This window comes from Pteropus alecto, unplaced genomic scaffold, assembly GCF_000325575.1.
Source record: "Pteropus alecto unplaced genomic scaffold, ASM32557v1 scaffold111, whole genome shotgun sequence".
Taxonomy (NCBI): Eukaryota; Metazoa; Chordata; class Mammalia; order Chiroptera; family Pteropodidae; genus Pteropus; species Pteropus alecto.
In genome coordinates, this window is record NW_006431915.1 from 6538324 (window position 1) to 6556188 (window position 17865).

The 17865-nt window shown below is 35.0% G+C and overlaps 1 protein-coding gene across 4 annotated transcripts in view; it reads left to right on the plus strand.

Annotated features, from left to right (window-relative positions):
• KIAA1958 (KIAA1958 ortholog) overlaps positions 1-17865 on the plus strand; it is an 82326-nt gene that overhangs the window by 46937 nt on the left and 17524 nt on the right. Inside the window, exon 4 of one of the 4 annotated variants that reach the window (XM_006906113.3) lies at positions 6636-6719. The exons of 2 other annotated variants lie outside the window; for them this stretch is intronic. In XM_006906113.3, the coding sequence (XP_006906175.1) occupies positions 6636-6719 (84 nt within the window). Of the gene's footprint in view, positions 1-6635; positions 17758-17865 lie in introns of those variants that run through there. One more of the 4 variants, XM_015599884.2, reaches the window with a different exon arrangement.

The following is a 17865-nucleotide window of genomic DNA, read 5'->3' on the forward strand; positions in this document are numbered from 1 at the left end:
CCTGCTGGCAAAGCTGGAGCGATTAACCATTTACTATACTACCTATGTCAAGTGTCCTAAAAGGGACCAAATGAAATTAGCTTTAAGAAATTATTTTTGGCAATTAGGGAAACTGTTGAAGGTCTGAACTCAGTGGGTTTCAGAGGGAAATAATAATTTAACTCATTAATTGTTCATTCTTTTGTCAAATGATAATACTAGTTAGTCTAATATGATTTTTTTTAACATTTTATATTTTCCTCCTCCACCTCCCCCTCTCCCCTCTGATAACCACTAGTCCATTGTCCATGAGTCTGATTTTTGATAGTATTTTTCACTGAATCAGAAATCATTTAACCATTTACTATCTATTTATTTATGTATGTATGTATGTATGTATGTATGTATGTATGTATGTATGTATGTATGTATTTATGAAGCAACGGTTCTGCCTGGGAAATAAAAATTTTCAGATCAGAAAATCCACTATTCCAGCAGGGCAGCCAATACTGTAAATGAGGCTGGGCTTGAGTTGAGGCTTCTTTGAAAGAGTCATTTTCTAGGCGTTGCAGGGACAGGGAGAGAGAAGGCACAATTTCTCAAAGCATGACCACACTTATATTAGAATTATCTGAGAACTTGATAAACATGCAGACTCCATAAATTCCTTGTTGTGAGGCTCTGCAAAGTCCGTGTCTCCTCTTCCTTACACTCGTTTTATCTTACCCTACCATCCAACACACACAGCTCCTTGGCCTGATTTAATTCACTGATAGATATAACAGTGAATATGCGTGACAAAGGTTTTTTGCCTGTACTTTGTTTGTTTAATAATACTGGTATTTTTTATGCTCTGTTTATTTCTAAATTTTTGTTAAGGAGAAAAATCTTCAGTCACTCTAGAGTCACATAACATACAACCAGGAAAAATGAGCAGATGGCTAATGTTTATTTAACTGATTCCCACTTCAGTGAAAAATATTAGCAAAATTCATACTGGACTAATTGGTACTATTCTAAATTTTCATGCTCCTGAATGTGTGTGTAAGAAATGTGTTTTACTCTCACTATTGGAAAAGATTAACTGAGCATAAAAATAATTTGCTGGTCAGATAGCTATAATAGCATATAGGTCTGGCTTCAATTAGTGATGTTAACAATCCTAGAAAATAGCCTGCATTTTAAAGTTCTCAGAGAAAACATAAAAATGTGCAAAAAGTTCAGTGTTTAAAGGAGAGAGAAGACACTAACTTTTTAATATATTTTGTGGTGGTTATAAGGTTATCTCAATTTGTTTTCCACTTCTAAAGTAAATATAGCTCACCATTTTTTCCCCAATAAATAACAGGGGTTAGGAACTATTGCCATTTTCAAAAAATGAAACATGAATATAGGCAAATACGATTTTTTGAAACCCACAACAAAATTGAAGTTGGCCTATTTCCTAAGAGGACTAACCAGGGCATTTTTTTTTTAAATACCAAGATTATTTTCCTTGAACATAGAAGGAGTCATAAGAAAAGTTCTTTGAAATAAAGACATGTATGGATGAAGTAAGTACCTAATGGGCAACACCATAATGACAATATAATCTCTTTTTAAAGTAGAAGTCAAGATTGGGGGTGGGCAGGAGCTATCCTTTGATTTTGTGGATATATCTATTATGAGCCTTTGTTAAAGTATTATTTTTTTTCCTTATCCTAAGAGTAAGATAAAGATATTGTCTTGTAGCAATTTCTGTCATGGTTGATAGGTCCTTATTTCTTAAGTAATTAGCCCTGAGAAAAGCTTCCAGTGGCCTCATAAGTCAGTTCATACCATTATTATAGATGTCTACATCCCCTGCCCTGACCACAACTAACACTCTGAAGAGCCTGAACAAAGGATAGGTGTCTATGAGAGTCTGATTGTGAGCCCTCAAATTTAATTTTATGTCCCTGCTTTGTAGTTCTTTCTAAATGCAGTCAGGATGGTTGGTCTAAAGTGGATTGTGTAATTACATACGCAAAGTTATCTCAGTAACTCCTTTCAGCTTTTGTGTTAATTCAGTCGACAGATTTTGAATGACTGCTACATTCTCAAGTGTTTTTTTAAATCCTGGGACTAAAGCAGTGACGTCCTGGCTCTTATGGAGCTCACAGCCCACCACGAAGAGACAGATGCTAAGCAAGTTATCAAGCAAATATGCATTATGTCAGATGGTGATAGGTGTATGGAAAAAAATAACAACATAAGGAGAATAAATGTCAGGTGGAGAATTGGAGTGTTGAAATTTTTTTTTTTTTTAAAGCAGCTTCAAATGTCTGGCATTTAGAGGTTCTTTGCACGTAGAACATTCAGTCTCCTCTCTTTGGTGTATATATTTATAATTATATAAGACTCTCTGTGTGGTCATCCCACTGGCCTAGCTTTATTCTCTACTCCAACCCTTCTCGCAATCTCAAACCAAGACCGGTGTTTTACAGTCCTCATGAGCACAAGCCAGATTCCTTCCCAAAATTTTTTTTTTTTTCCTAGAATACCTGACCCTCCTATTCTGATTAACCAAATGGTAGCCATCCTTTAATACCTAACCGAAGTCCTTGCTCTCCCAAGGAATAAAGCTCCAACACAGCTCAAGCTCTATTTGACTTTTCTCTCTTTTGTTTCTGAATTCCTATAGGACCTAAAGCCACAAACCCAATTCCTAATTACACAGCTGTGTATGGTCTTTTTAATTAGTTTTGTATATAATAGTCATCTTATCTAGTGATGATGGAATCTATATAACCATTAGGGGTTTACCTTTGACTGTACTCTACAGGCCTTCTTGAAATGCTAGGGGGCATAGTGGCTACTCACAAATGTGAATTAAATATTAATTCCAACTGCAGCCTCATAAATATAAATCTACTCACCAGATTTCTTTTTTTTTTTTTTTTACTTTTCAAATTTAAAATACATTTTTATTTAATAAGCTCATGGATTTCTCATTTACTGATTTATAAAGAGACTTTGAACAACATTTATCAAGTGAAAGGACAAAATACTCTCCTTATATGAAAATAATAAAGAAATTAAACATCAAGAAATGTTTCTTATTGCTTCAGATGTATTACTTTAACAAAATCATAAAAGGGACATGATAGTTAAGTTTATTTTTTGTTAAATCGAGTGCTATAACAATAGAAGTAAATGAGTCTTAATTTAAAACTAACATAAATCACGAATTAAGTGAGAACACAAGCTACTGCACTAATTATGAGTTTTTCCATGCCATCTCCTAACAAGGAGGGAAATAATTGGATTAATGGGCCATGAAGACTATGTAAATAAGTACAGAAAAGCTGTCTGTGTAAAAACTTTACTCAAGAGTCTCGGTAAGAGTTCCTGAGCCAGTGCTGAGGCTCTGCCTGGGGCTTCTCTTCAGGTCACAGACCTCTTGGAAATCAGTAACCTAAAACCTTTCTATTTTTCAGGTTCATTTATTGAAGGCTCATTTCACATTGTACATGTCCCTCTGCTATCAGAAAGTAGAGCATTCCTATGAAACCTTTCATAAGACGAAATGGTATAAAGAAGCCGTTACCATTAACTTACACGTCTTCATTTCGTTCACCGTGATTGAAACGCTTAATTATGTCCAGTTTTACGCTAATCATAACACTCTTATAAGCTCTCTTATGAGTACACATCTTGCTAACGAATGCACAAAATAAATCTAGATAAAGCACAGGTGTTCATAGACACAGTTCAAACCTGTGGCAGCTTGATGCTGAGATGCTATGCTGAGTGTGGTTCCTGAAGAAGGAGCTCGAGGGCCACTCTGGCTGTTTGGGCTTTGTGCTGCTTCGGTAATGGCTCACTACAAAACGAACACTGAATGCTCTTTTCGCCTTTTTTTGTACAAGAATCTTAAGATTTCTTTCGGTTGGTGAAAACAGGCAGTACTAATGTAGGTATTTTGTAAAAGCAAACTGGCGTAAACTTTCGAAAAAGGATATCTGTACTAGGTTTTATGGGATGGCTTCTCCTTTTGAGAAGCTTGGAGTAAGTTTAAGTAATAAATATTATGGCTCTTGTGGATGGTACAGGCAAGAAATAAGTGACCATTCATTCAAAGAACCAAAGTCACTCATACCTTTTACTTACTGTATACTGACTAATGCTGTATGTTTAAGTCCAACAGACTTAAACTCTTGCATACCCTTTAAAAGATCTTCAAAAAATTGTATACCACTCACTCGTTTTTAAATTGGCACCCAAAGGTTTTTCAATGTAAGTTTCAGTTTGTTTGTTTTTGTAAGAAGGAGGTAGAAAATATTGAATATTATATAAAATGAAGGTGAGGATCGACTGCAACTAGAATCAGTATTTCGTACAATTTGAAAATAGTTGTTCAGCATCTTGTGAACCAAAAGCACACCGAATCTGAAAGACTTGAATACAGTTTTAACATGTTGGTAGTCCTGCCAAATATTCCAGTTAAAAGACTCCACCTCGCGAACCTTATAACCCTTTCAGAAGTCCTGAATTCAGAACACCCCAACTCAGGCCCAATCGCCCTGTTTCTCATGGCAAATTTAGAGTATGTATGAGACCGAAGGACAAGAAGCATACGGATTTAATCACTGATTTGTGAATTTTGCTTGATTCCTTCGAAGTGTTTTACCCCCCCAGAGGAAGTATATTTGGAATGGCAACATGTGCAAACTCAGTCCTCATGTCAGACAAATAAGTTTTAGAAAAGATCTCATGGGAAAGTTAAGGAACTAGAAATTTCCCCCCTAAAGTTGTCTATGACTGTTTATTTCTTAGAAAGTCTGTGTTTGATGCTTGAAGACTGCTGTGATAGTTGAACAAGTAGCCAGAATAAACAGATGTGCTGGCCCCTTTAGCTTTTCATGAAAGCAGTCAAGGAATCCAGCGTGGTACAGGTTACGTGTAACCTGTGGCTTCTGTCTTTTTGTTGGAAAGATACACATCTTCACTGTTGATATATAAGCATTTCGAACTGGAAGAAAATAGCATAACTGAAAGTTAAGTCTAATGAAGCATAAAATATATTTTATTTGAATTTTGGAAATATGGTCTCAAAAATGTGCCTGTAAAGTATCTAATTTGCTAGTTTCATGAATTTTAGTTGATTTCATTTTATAAGGCTATGAGGATTTTGGCAATTATACCTTAGAACTGTCATTTTAAAATAATACGATCATTCACAAATGTGTACAATAATTCAAAAAGTAGTGTGTTTTGTGAATAAAATTCAGTTTATTAGAAATTTTATCTTTATTGTCGTATGTGGTTATTCCAAAGACTTACTTCCACTGAGCAACCTTGCAAATTAAAGTTTTTTTAAGAGAGATAATCCAGATAAACAAAATATTTTACCTCATACTTTAGAATCAGAAATTACATTTTTATGTTGCTTTAAATTAGCATCAGTGTTTGCCTCTCAGTAATCAATAGGATAGCCTGGTTTTCTATTGTGTAATTTTATTTTTAGGATTTCTCTTTTGAGTTTTTTCCAGACCATGTCTGACATAATAGTGGTGATTTTGACAAAATGTTAATGTTAAAATTCCAAATTTAAATTACATATTATTGAAAGGAAACTAAATAATTTAAATGATCATTGATTTTAATCATTGTAAAAAATTTTTGAGTTAGAGTTTTTTTCATAAGACATAAACACTAGAACTCTATTTCTCAAAATGTGTGTTTTTCGAACCTTGTCCTGACCATGTTGATGCTAGGTAGTTAAGATACAGATTCCTAGACCTGCCACCAGGGAATCTGATTTTGGTCGAGCATCCTGAGTGACACTGAGGCACACTAAAGTGTGAGAGCTCTTACTCCAGAATAACACTACGTAGTCATGAATGATCCATAATGGAAAGAGGTACCTCCAGCCCTTGGTGGCAGAGTTTAAATAATAAATTAATAAAATAATTTTTCCAGGAGACAGACCCCCCCATTGCTTACATCTTGATTAAAATAGCCTAATTCAAATTCCAGTTTCTTATCTTTATAGCTATGAAGTTTTATCCTCATTACTTTCCAAAATACCAAGTATTTTTATCACTCATTACAAACTATCCTGCAGTTACATACAGAATATTTGTAAACTGTGCTTACCTGAATTGCTGTAGAATAAATGTTGAATTAATTGCTGTAAATGACCTGCTTAGTAATTTTTAAATATAGATCTCTAGTGATAATGCTAAATAACACATTCAGATATTTTAGTTTAATTCAATAAAATGGAACCAGTACAACCTCTGGTTTCACAAATGAAGTGTCAGCTCTCATGGGGCCCTTGCACTCTGCAGTAGGATAAATAGCACATTTCTGTCTCACTTTTTTCCTAAAACTAAGGCTGCCTCTAATCTCGTTCTTTCCACAAACCTTCACGCACTAAACTATGTGCCAGTGACTCGAGAAGCTCATTTTGATTGCAATGGGCCATACTCTTGTCTAGTACATCATTTGTGAAACTGAAGTTGGCTATTATAATGCAACAGGTATGTAAATAACATTTATTAGTGATCTCTGTAAAACTGATTCCTTCTTTCCCTTTTCATTATAAAAGGAAACTTTATTTCAGAGTAGAAAGTGCATTGTCTGAACTCATCAACACCCTCTCTATCCCTCCCCTCCCCAATTTGTTGCAGACCAGGATGAAAGAGCAGCTGAGCTCAGCAGGGAGCAGAATGAGAAAACCATCCGGAGCACGCAGACTGCGCTCCGCAATTTCCGCGAGTTCCTTATCTCCAAGTATCCTTCTGAAACAAGAGAGATTTATGTCATCCCTTGTAAGGAGTTGGATGCCTACCTCGCCTCTTTCTTTGTGGATGCCAGGCAAAAGGATGGGTCCGAATATGAACCCAACAGCTTGGCCAATTACCAGTGTGGACTGGAACGGTACCTGAAAGAACACAGGTATGGCTACAGCATCACCAGGGATAAGGAGTTCAAGCGTTCCCAGGAGGCCCTGAAACAGAAGCAAATTGAACTCCGCTGCAAAGGGAAAGGAAATAAGCCACACAAGTCCATGAAGCTCACCTTCGCCGATGAGCTCATTCTGCGGAAGAGGGGACTGCTCAGCCGATATAACCCTGAGGGTCTGCTCAACCTTGTCTGGCTCAACAACACAAAAGCTTTTGGGCACTGCACAGGCTTCCATGGATCTACCTTAAAGTGGGGCGATATCCGGCTCCGGGTAACAGAAACGGGGCTGGAGTACTTAGAATGGATGGGTCAAGACACCGGTGACCTGAATGCCAAAACCAAGAGAGGGGGGACAGACTCCCGGGTGTATGCCACCCAGCACGCCCCGCAGACGTGCCCCGTTCAGGACTATAAGGAGTATGCCCAGCGGCGGCCTCCTGCCATGCGCTACGAAGATGCCCCTTTCTACTTGTCCATCAAACCAGTTGTGAACTTGGCAGCTCTGCATTGGTACAACTGCCAGGCCCTTGGCAAGAACAAGCTGGCCAAGATGGTGAAGACCATGTGTGAGAAGGGCAACATCCCTGGCAGGAAAACCAACTTCAGTGTGTATCAGAGCTGCAGCACCTTGTCGGAGGCCCAGAGCAACCAGCTGGTGCTTATCTGTAACAATCTGAGCCAGCAGGCGGCCCAGTCCGTGGCTGGGCACTCCAACAGTGGCAATTTTATCGTCTCCGCCTCCTATGACTCTTCCTCAGATACTGCTTGACCAGGTGGCTTGAACAAGACCCCAGTGTGGTTACTGTGTCCAGAGAAACTGTGATTATACACTGCTTCTCGATCCCTTTCCTCTACCCTCAGTGTTAACTTTATAAAAATATATATAATATATTTTTCTTTTTACAAATAAGCCAATGGAGATAGTTTAGTATTACTAACATAGTATTTATAGGCTTAAAACAAATGTACTTGTGGGTGATTAAATGTAATTACTGTTACAGACTTTACAAAACCATAGTGGTTCTCAGGCAACACAAAGTAGAAAAGAAATTCCGTTTGTTTGTTTGTTTGTTTGTTTTTTGTTTTTTTTCAAAAACTCAAAAAGGAAACAGTCATCCTAGACACTTGTGTCCTCAACTCCTGCCTTTCTTTCCCACCTCACCTCTCATTTTTAGTCTACTTAAATGGCTTTATTTTTTTAATTTTTAAAATTCTCTACAAATCAGAAGATAACACTAACTTTACTGCTTATACAAAATCGTATTCAGTCAGATCCAGAATATGAAAGTTTGATAAAAGCTCGACATCAAATTATTTATATACTCTCTCTTTTTTCTTCTTAATATGAAAACCTAGAGGTTTAGCTAACATTTTGTGTCCTGAGTGGAAAAGGGATACAAGGAGAGAAAAAAGGTGCCATTCTTTTTGGAACATATATAATTTTTTAAATAATATGCAAAGTCCAATATTGTGGCAAAAGAAAAAAAAAAGACTGTTATATAGCTCATTTTTTACTGTTGTGCTTGAACCTGGGTACAATTTTTTCTTCCTTAAAAAAAATTAATGTAAATGAAATTTGATTACCAGATTCACAAGAAATTTAAAATGACCAAAGCTTTGAAAATGTTCCCAAGCATTAGATTGTATATCAAGCATAAAGAGAAGGCAGAGAATGGAAAAGTTCTTACTTAAAGATCTAGAAGCACTAGTTAAGACAACAACAACAAAAAATCTCATCTTCTTCAAAGCTCAAATCCCCCTTGAATTATTTATTTATAAGCATTAAACTTCAGTATCTTTCCCCTAGGGGATTACTTGACTCTGTAGTTGAGATCAAAGGAATATTGACACTCATTTTAGGTAACATTTTGTTACCAGATTTAGCTGAATTCAGAGCATTCTTGAAAATGTGCAGAGTTTCTTCTACAGTAAATATAAATGCATTTTTCTGTAACATCTTGGAATTATAACACTTTGGGTTATACAACTCTTTACAGTGATTTTCCCAAGGTCTTTATTTTCAAGTCTTGAAGCCTGTGATGAATTATTAGTTAAGATACTGTAAAAATAAAATAAATTTAGACAGGAGCACAGTGAAGCTGAACTAGTTTCCTATCTTTTATAATCATTAATATAAAAAAATCCAGATCTTAATTGCTTTGTTGGATCTGGGCATTCTATTGGAAAGTATTTGTTCTTCAAGGCAACCTCGCAATTCCCATTAGCTGGGAAGGTAGGTGGTGTTTTATGTATTAGTTTATTGTACAACCAGGATAAATTTCATTTTGATTTCCTTTGCTAAATCATCACATTAACTGAGCTTTCCCATGGCTATGCAGCTCTTTGCAACACTATCACAGCACATAAAGACCCATTCCTCGAAGCTGTGGCCTTTGGCTCAGGAGTAGGAAGTCTGTCGTGGACTTTGTGTGGTGGAATCAACTTCATTTCATGACTTTTCCTCCATAGATACCCATCCAGAAACAAGAAAGGGCAGAAGATATCTCGCTTTGTTTTTTGTATTGATAATGATGATAGGTACCATTTTTGAGCCAGAATGTGTGCCACCACTGTGCTGTGACTTACATGCATCACTTATATAAGAAATAGTTACTAATTGTATGAAAACTAGAAAATACAGATAAGCATAAAGAAAACAAAATATATATTTGTAAATCTGCTAGCCAAAAATAACCACTGTTAACATTTTGGTAAATATGTCTTCAGACATTTGATAAATACATATTTATTTCTATATACACCTTTAATCCTTTCAACAACTTTGAAAGGAAGATGCGTTATCTCCATTTTATGTTGAGATCAAGACAAATCAGTTAGGTTGTAGCTAAGGAAATGGTACTGTCATCTGACTCCAGAGTTTTTTCTATTTACCTTTCTTAGTTCCAACTCATAATTAGTTTCCAGAGATTTGAGCGAGATATGGGGACACAGTGTCTTCCCATCTGTCTAGGCTGTCTGATGAAAAGGAATGCTGAGTTATCTTTCATGGGGGCATACTGTGACCTCCCGTTCATTTTGAACCACAGGGTCTCTTTCTCCCAATTCTCTTTATTCTGTTCTCGTTATTCTATAACTGGTCTCTGAGTGCACAGGACAGCCTACTGTCAAGAAACTTTAAACATAAGGCTATTTTTACATAGGTTACCTTTCATGTTTTAAAAAAGATTTCTGTAAAACACTTTAAAATGTTGTTATGCATTTTATTTTTGCATTGACATATTTTTTTTTTAATTCTTGGTATGTTTTTGGTAGGAAAGTAAGTTTGTCATAAGGACGAAGGGCAGTCAGTATGCACTGAGAAAATGGAACTAGGAAATTTCAGATTTCTATTCGTGTTTACCATTCAAATCTCTTCTGTTTAATTCTGTTGCATTTTCATGTAGAAGAACACAGATTGAGAATATGAATTTTTTATTTATTTATATTCTGCTTTGATAAACCAAATAGGAACATTGTGACAGATTTAGAAAACTGTTTCCTGAAGAATGGCTTGGTAGAAATATAGCCAAATTATAGTATCAATTTGAGTTAGTCAAATTATGAAAAATTATCTCTAACTACCTCTAAATTTTGTGTTTTTATATAAACAATACTGAGGACATGCTACTGCCAGATGCCATTTTTATTATTTGTTATCATAACTTAAATTACCTTCATACTGTGGCAGTGGTAAATGCAAAAATCATACGTGTGTTTTAGCCGAAATTCAGCAGGTATTCACTACAACAGAATGTGCTGCCTTTCCAAGCAATTTCACAGTTCATCCAAAAACAAAACTTTATTTGCAATGTTTACAGTTTAAGGTCTGGGTGATGTCAGGTAAGAAATTTCCCAGTGCCCCTCACATGACTCTGGAAGTTTTGCACTAACTAAACCAAAAATGCCAGACCCATCCATCAGTTTGGATGACAAAGCTATATAATCAGTCTTTTATATTCATGCGAGTAACTGGCTATTGAAAACCACAGATGTTTGAAAAGGTTAGCAATATTCAAGATGTTTATTCTTGAGATTCTCTTTGTTATCTTGGTTAGTAGGGCTGGTCTGAATAGGATTCATTAATATACATCAGCTATTTAAAACATTTGTTATTTTATAATTGTTTTTCCCAGTGTTAAATTTTTCGTGTTTCACATTCCCTATGTTAAATCACATCCTCATCTACAAAAGAATAATCAGAAAATTGTCTAGTATAAGTTGAGTCTCTTTGGTTTTTTCAATTAGATCATTGTTAGCTGAAACTTTCATCATATTAACCTGTCTATGTCCTGTGACTTAGCTTCCAGACGCCATGAAATCAAATGACTTCACTGAGATGAAAATTAATAGTCATATAACAAGTAATCGAGCACCTAGCGTACAAAGGGAGGGTACAAAGATGGGAAAATAGTCCCTGCTCTTAGAATTTATAAAGGCTACTATAATGTTTCATTTCATTTTTGAGAGCCCAGCAGAAAAACTATGCCACTACTTTTTTTCATAGTTTTCCAGACTTTGTACTCATGTTATTTAGCCATTGAATATGTTTATTTGCTATAGAATACGTAATACTGGTTTGAGTATTTTGTGGAGAATCTTCCTTAGAGTCTGTTTTAAAATCAGTAAGGCAAAGCCATTTCTACAGCCATTTTGTTCACACAAGTGTATGCATGCATAGGAATCAATGACCATCATTAGTTGAATTCTTACCATGTACCATAGTACTAAGTGTTTTTGTAAGCTGTTTCACTTAGTTCTCACAATAGTCCTCTGAAGGTGGGTGTCATTATTTCTCTTTTCTAAATGAGGAATCCAGAGACATCAAATGGGTTGCCCATGTCACAATTGATACTTAAGAACATCAGGATCTGAAACTAGATCCAGACACCATTAAGCACCATCCTTTTCTGCTGTAGCTGCTTGTTCACAGAGTGATTTGCTGTGCTTCCGTAGACTCTCTGAAATGACAAATTATAAATGAAACCCCTGGTGTGATAAAATCATCAATATTCTTTCAGCTCTGAGTTGATTGAGAGCAGTGCCATCACCTGGCGTGTTTGTTAGCGCATCATTTAGGCCCTGTTATTGCAATTATTTTGAGATAGGACATTCAGCAGAGTTTGTTTCCCCCTGGCCATGAGAGCAAAAATTTGTGACACTCTTTAAAGAACACTTAACTTTGTTGTAGAGGTGAGTGAGTATGTGCACAAGGAATTATATATTTAAAAGTGATTGCCATTTGTTTTTACCCCAAAGAAACCAATTTCAAGTGAGTTCCTTTTATTCAGACAGGGAAGCGGGGAGGTTCTAGGCAGAAAGCACACCTCTCTTGAGCCCAAAAGTAATAACTGCCATCCACCAAATACTAAATACTGGTTGCCAGTCTGCCAGGGACTTTGGTCTTGCCTGCATATTTGGTGCCAGTAAATTAGCTATTTAATAAAGTGTTTTATTATTTTTTAATTAATCATGATTGTTTATAACAGAGCTTTTGGGGAAAAATACTGTCCTTATGATTCTCAGAATTAGATTGATTGTGAAACCATTCAGATTTTTTTCTAGTTTGACTATCTCCACAGTTTAATATATGAGGCAAACAGTCCCGATTTTAACCAGGCTTTTTCTGACTGGTTTTCTTTAGTTATAGGAAAGATGTATTTTGATCTTTATTTCTCTAAGCAAAATAAAGCTGTAATACTTAGCATCTATAAATAAAAACTCCCTACCATATAATGAAATAAATTTCTAAGCTTAGGGGGAAAATCAAGGAGAGTATACAATAATTTATTGCAGTAAGATATTTTTTTAAATGTTTATTCATGAAAAAAATAGTTATAACTACTAAAGAGTTAACAAGTTCTCAATCATTTTAATATATTTTTCTTAAATATGCAAGATATATCTCTGCACCTCCACCATACGATATGGTGCAGATAGTTACTTATTAAGAAACACACCATAGCAAGGGCACCCTCAATTGTTTTTTATATGTTTTTTTCTTAATGCGTGGTAGTCAGACATTGCTTCTCTTCTCCTCTTGGAGTTACCTGAGATGATAGGAATACATAGCTTTTTATATGGCCAAGTAATACAACTAGGATGATTTTAAGAGATCCTTGCCATAGAATATAACTGAGATAAAGAAATACACTGCATGTCATTCTGTTGATGGGTGGTATATTTCCAATTATATAAAAGAAAAGGCGGGGGGTGATATTGGTAAACTGCCAACAACTTTGATTTTACTTTTTTAAACAGAAAGATAATCAAAGTTTCTTATTGACCAATTTATAAATTTGGGCCTGCCAAAGCTGAGGGAAGGACCTGATATGGTATTGAAGATTGCATTATTTTTAAACTGAGTTTTTATGTAAACCATGACCTAATTCAATTAGAGTATTAAGTTAGAATACTAATTTGGTTCAGAATATTAATTAAACCATCATCTTTATTGAATTATAATCATAGAGACTGGACCTGGAAAGGACCAAAGAGATCATCTAGCCCAGTGATTTTCAGTACTACGAAGAGTGAGAGTCACCATTCTCTTGAGGGAAGGGAGCATGAGGTCAGGGAGATGGAAATTGCAAAGGGAATGCATCATGAAACATAGGTTTCCCAGGAATTCTCACCTTCCCTATCCTCCTTACCTTCCTACTTTGAGACTCACTAGACCGAATGAGCTATTACGTATGTCTTTTACACATCTTCAGGTATACTGGGCTTTAATATAGGACTGGAAACATCTAATCTAACCCACCCTCCTCTTTTACAGAAGAGGAAAACAGCCCCAGACAGATTAGATGAATGCCCAGGTGCATGCACCTTGTCAGAACCAAGACTAGAGCCCAGGCATCCTGACTTTCAGTCCATAAACAGTGTTTAGGGAGGAAAAACAATGCTATATTCCTCCTGAGTTAGAAAGGATATCCTTGTTTTCAAAATGGTAAAAATGTTAAACCCTCAATCAAGTTTCTATTAGGAGTACATTCAAGCCGCCAGTGTTCAAGTAGGCTTTTTATTGAATGTGAATTTTCACTATTCATTGCATGTGAATTTTCACTTTTCATTGTGTAGTATTATATCTTGATTTTAGCAACTTCTTTTGAAATTTGATGGGATAATCTCCAAATGTCATCTTCCACCTTTTTATTTTAATGAACATCTCTTAGCCTACCCCATCTATATTTAGTTTTCATTTATGGAGAGGAAACGAACTATAGTTTTCAGGTATAAGAATTCCAGTTATAGGTTATAAACTAAAAAGTAACTAAAAATTTTTCATATTCATTTGAATATCCAGCTACATAGCATCTATGTTATTGGTTTTGAATGTAGTCTGTCATATCCCTTTTTAGTATATGGAGAGTTTAAAAAGTCATCTTGAAGGTTTCGGGCATATCTTCAATCAAAATGATCAAATTTCTATCGACATAATTAGAATTTTTCTGACATGAATTTATTTAGAGATAGGAAGGGGACAGAAAATGGGAACTATGAAAGTGACCTACAGCAGGAAGATGTAGAAATACAAAGTATTTGTAAATTCTCATATTATCTTGCTTTCTCTTCTAAAAAGGAATTCAAGCATAAAGATAAAAACATTTTATAATTTTGTAATTTACAGGTTATACTTAATCATAGTTGAAGAAAAAAGGTGAAATTCTAGGATATTAAAAGGTACAATGAAACTTTGTCTTTTGAATGAAATGTTGAATTTTGCTAGGTTTCTAATGTTTTTTTGTTTTTGTTTTGTTGTATTACACTGGAATTAGCATTTTCACCATGATACATTCATTTCAAAGAGCTTTGAAATTGGCTAATTTATTTATTTGTGGTAGGCAGAATTAGGAAGGCATCAGCAATATAGACTCCTAACAGTAATTGTGCATACTGTATTTAAGTGATTTTTATGCCTGTTTACTTTCTGTAATTCTTACATTTTATAAATCAAATACCTTAGTATACTTCCACTAGAAAATAATTTATAATTGATTATTTGTACTGGATGAAGTAGCAGGTTCATTTTAGTATTAATCCACTGAGATTAACTTTATCCGACTGAACTTTTATATCTATAATCCATTATATTACAACTTTTTAAATAGCATTTATAACAAAGAACTTTTGTTTTATAAAGTATTTGTTACAAAAATAATCTTGCCAAAAACCATTACAATTTCTATGCATTGTGTAATATTCAGTGATGTCATTGTTGAAATTTTGCATGTTATTGTAGGGTGCTCTTTCATATGTGTGTTTGTGGTGTTTACGTGGAATTGTTATCCATTGCTGCTATCCATTATCGTAGTTGAACTGACAAACTGTGCTAAGAGGCTGTGCCAGTCAACATTTTATGTGTGATTTGTGGAATTATGTACTTAGTTGTTGAATATTTCGAGCCAGCACTTAGTGTCCTCTACAGGAGGAAATACTGCTTTTGTCAAGTAGTGCCAACTTCACAATCTTGTTTCATAGATATGATTCCAGGTAGCTTTTCTCCTCGCTGTCTCCAGCTCTTTGAAAGGGAAGCATTTGCAAAAAGAGAAAGCAAGAATTCTGAACTTTTCCGGTATACCTCCCCCACCTTAAATCTTTTTTTTTTTTTTTTCTAATAATTGAGCACCTTTCAGAGAAATCCAATAGAATAACAATGTAGCAGCATAATTTCCTTTGATCAGCATATTTTTAGGTTGAACAATGTAATAACAGAGGACTAGGAGGTACATACATTATTTTTGTTGGTTATCATGGCTTATTTAAATTGTATTTAATAAGAATATTTAGTTTTTAAATTACATATATAAGGGGCCATAGAAACCTCAGAGTTCCCAAATATTAATTTTATATTCAGCATTCGCATGAATTTATTTAACACATTTGGTTGCCTTATGACCATCAGATTTTTTTCATGCCCATGTGTCTTTAGCTTGGTTTCTAGTATTTCCGTTTTATCTCAGCAATTCTAAACTCTGCAAGTAAAGAGAAAATTATTTCAATGAATTAATTCTACCATTCTACTTGTTAAAATTCAACATGAGAGAAAAATCAACATACATTTATACTCTTAAAATAGAAGAGTAACTGTCATAAATTTAAGAAAAGAAGGCTACTTCCTTAAGAGCCTTTTTACACCAACATGCCAAAATTCCTCAGTCAGTGCAGGGTTTCATTCTGTCTGTTCAATGGGTTTATAATTATAAGATTCCTTTAATAAAGGGATAATCTCCTGGTTTATATAGAGGCTTTTTGTGTGACTGTCAGATACACGGCAACAGCCAATGCTGTATTTGGAAACATTGCTGCTGAAATTGCTGATTTAATTCTAAGAATATTAAAACTAATTCATCAAGGCCCCTGCTTCTTCTTTTCTTAAAGGAAAAGAAAGGCAGATCTTAACTGTGAGCTTTTCTCCAGAATACGTTTTAAACATTTGCCCTTCAAGGAAGGTAATAAAGCAATAAAAGGAAATTCAATTATGCGTATTCTAAAGAAGTTCTGCCCTTGTCCCGTGGCCTCCACAGTAACACTGAAGTATTTCTTGATTCCTGCGTCGGGAGTTTGCAGACAAGGCCTTTGTACTTAGAATTCCTTTTATATTTTGGACACCAAAGATGATGGCATGATATATTCTGACGATTAATTAACAGTTTCGGTTAGATAAGCAGTGGGCACATTTATTTGAATCCTGCTCTTGGATTTATTTACCCCCTTTGGGTCTTCTGTACATTTTGTATGTCTGTCCTGAGGCCTTTTTTGCCTAGGGCGACTTTTTAATCAAATAATGCATATATATTTATTAGGTTTCTAATTTATAGAGTCTGTTTCCACCGTGACTTTAAACTTTTTTTCACTGCTAATGTTAGACATGGATTTTCCAGATTAGCCCCGTGGTGAGCAATAATAGCTTGTACCTTTTTCATTGTGATCTGAAAATGTCACTGTAACCCTGTAGGCTGAAACCTGGTGAGGGAATGACTGGAAGCGTTTTGGATTCAAGGGAATCACTGTATATGACTCATTCATCCGTTTAAATGAAGGACTCTGGTGGTTTAGTAGAATGAATGCCGTGTCCAACTTAAGGTCTTCCATCTTTCTTACAGATTATGAGAATGATTGTAAGGTTCCTTGTACTCTACCACTGGGAAGTTAATTGGGAATAAAAAGGTAGATTTATCAGTTTTGTCAGTATAATTTAATACCAGGCATCTTTTTAGAAATATAACCACTAAAAATAACACTTAGAAAAAGTTTATGAAAAAATAGAACTGTCCTTTAAAGATGCATTTACTTTGCCCACTACTTGATAGATTGTCACTTTTGATACATTTTCTGGCCACTTGGCTTTTAACTAATTGACATGAAAAAAGCACACGTGTGCCTGTTCACGCTAATCATATTTAAAAATTCTCAAGCTGCTACAGTTATAATTTGCGAAAGAGGAGAAAAGGTGAATTGAAATGGAGAGAAATTTCTGTTAAGATGTTAAAATATGTGATTGTGATACTCTTGGTTAATATTCTGCCAGGTGATATTTGTAATATGATAGAACTTTTTTGTTAATAAGAATATTCTCTTGGTTTCATTTTTATTTTGCTGCTCACTGATCTTTTACACTGAGATGTTTTCATCTTTATCAGCTCACTGTTTCTGCTTCATATTTGTCTATGTACTTGTGCTCTAAATAAAATACTAGTACTGTGTCCCAATGGTCTATTCCATTGTGTGTATAATGTTTGCCTCTAATGTAAGTGTAATTTTCTCTTGTTTTTAATATTTGTTGGTACAGCCTAAAACTTATGGAAATAAGAAAAACAATCCAATAAAATCAGCTAATGAGTGTCAGTTATGTCTGTATAATGAGAGCATGTTTTAATCACCGTATTTTGTCTGTTTTGGGGTATGAGCAGTCTTCATTCATTTAATAAGTGGTTTTCTGCAAAGGTGGTTGAT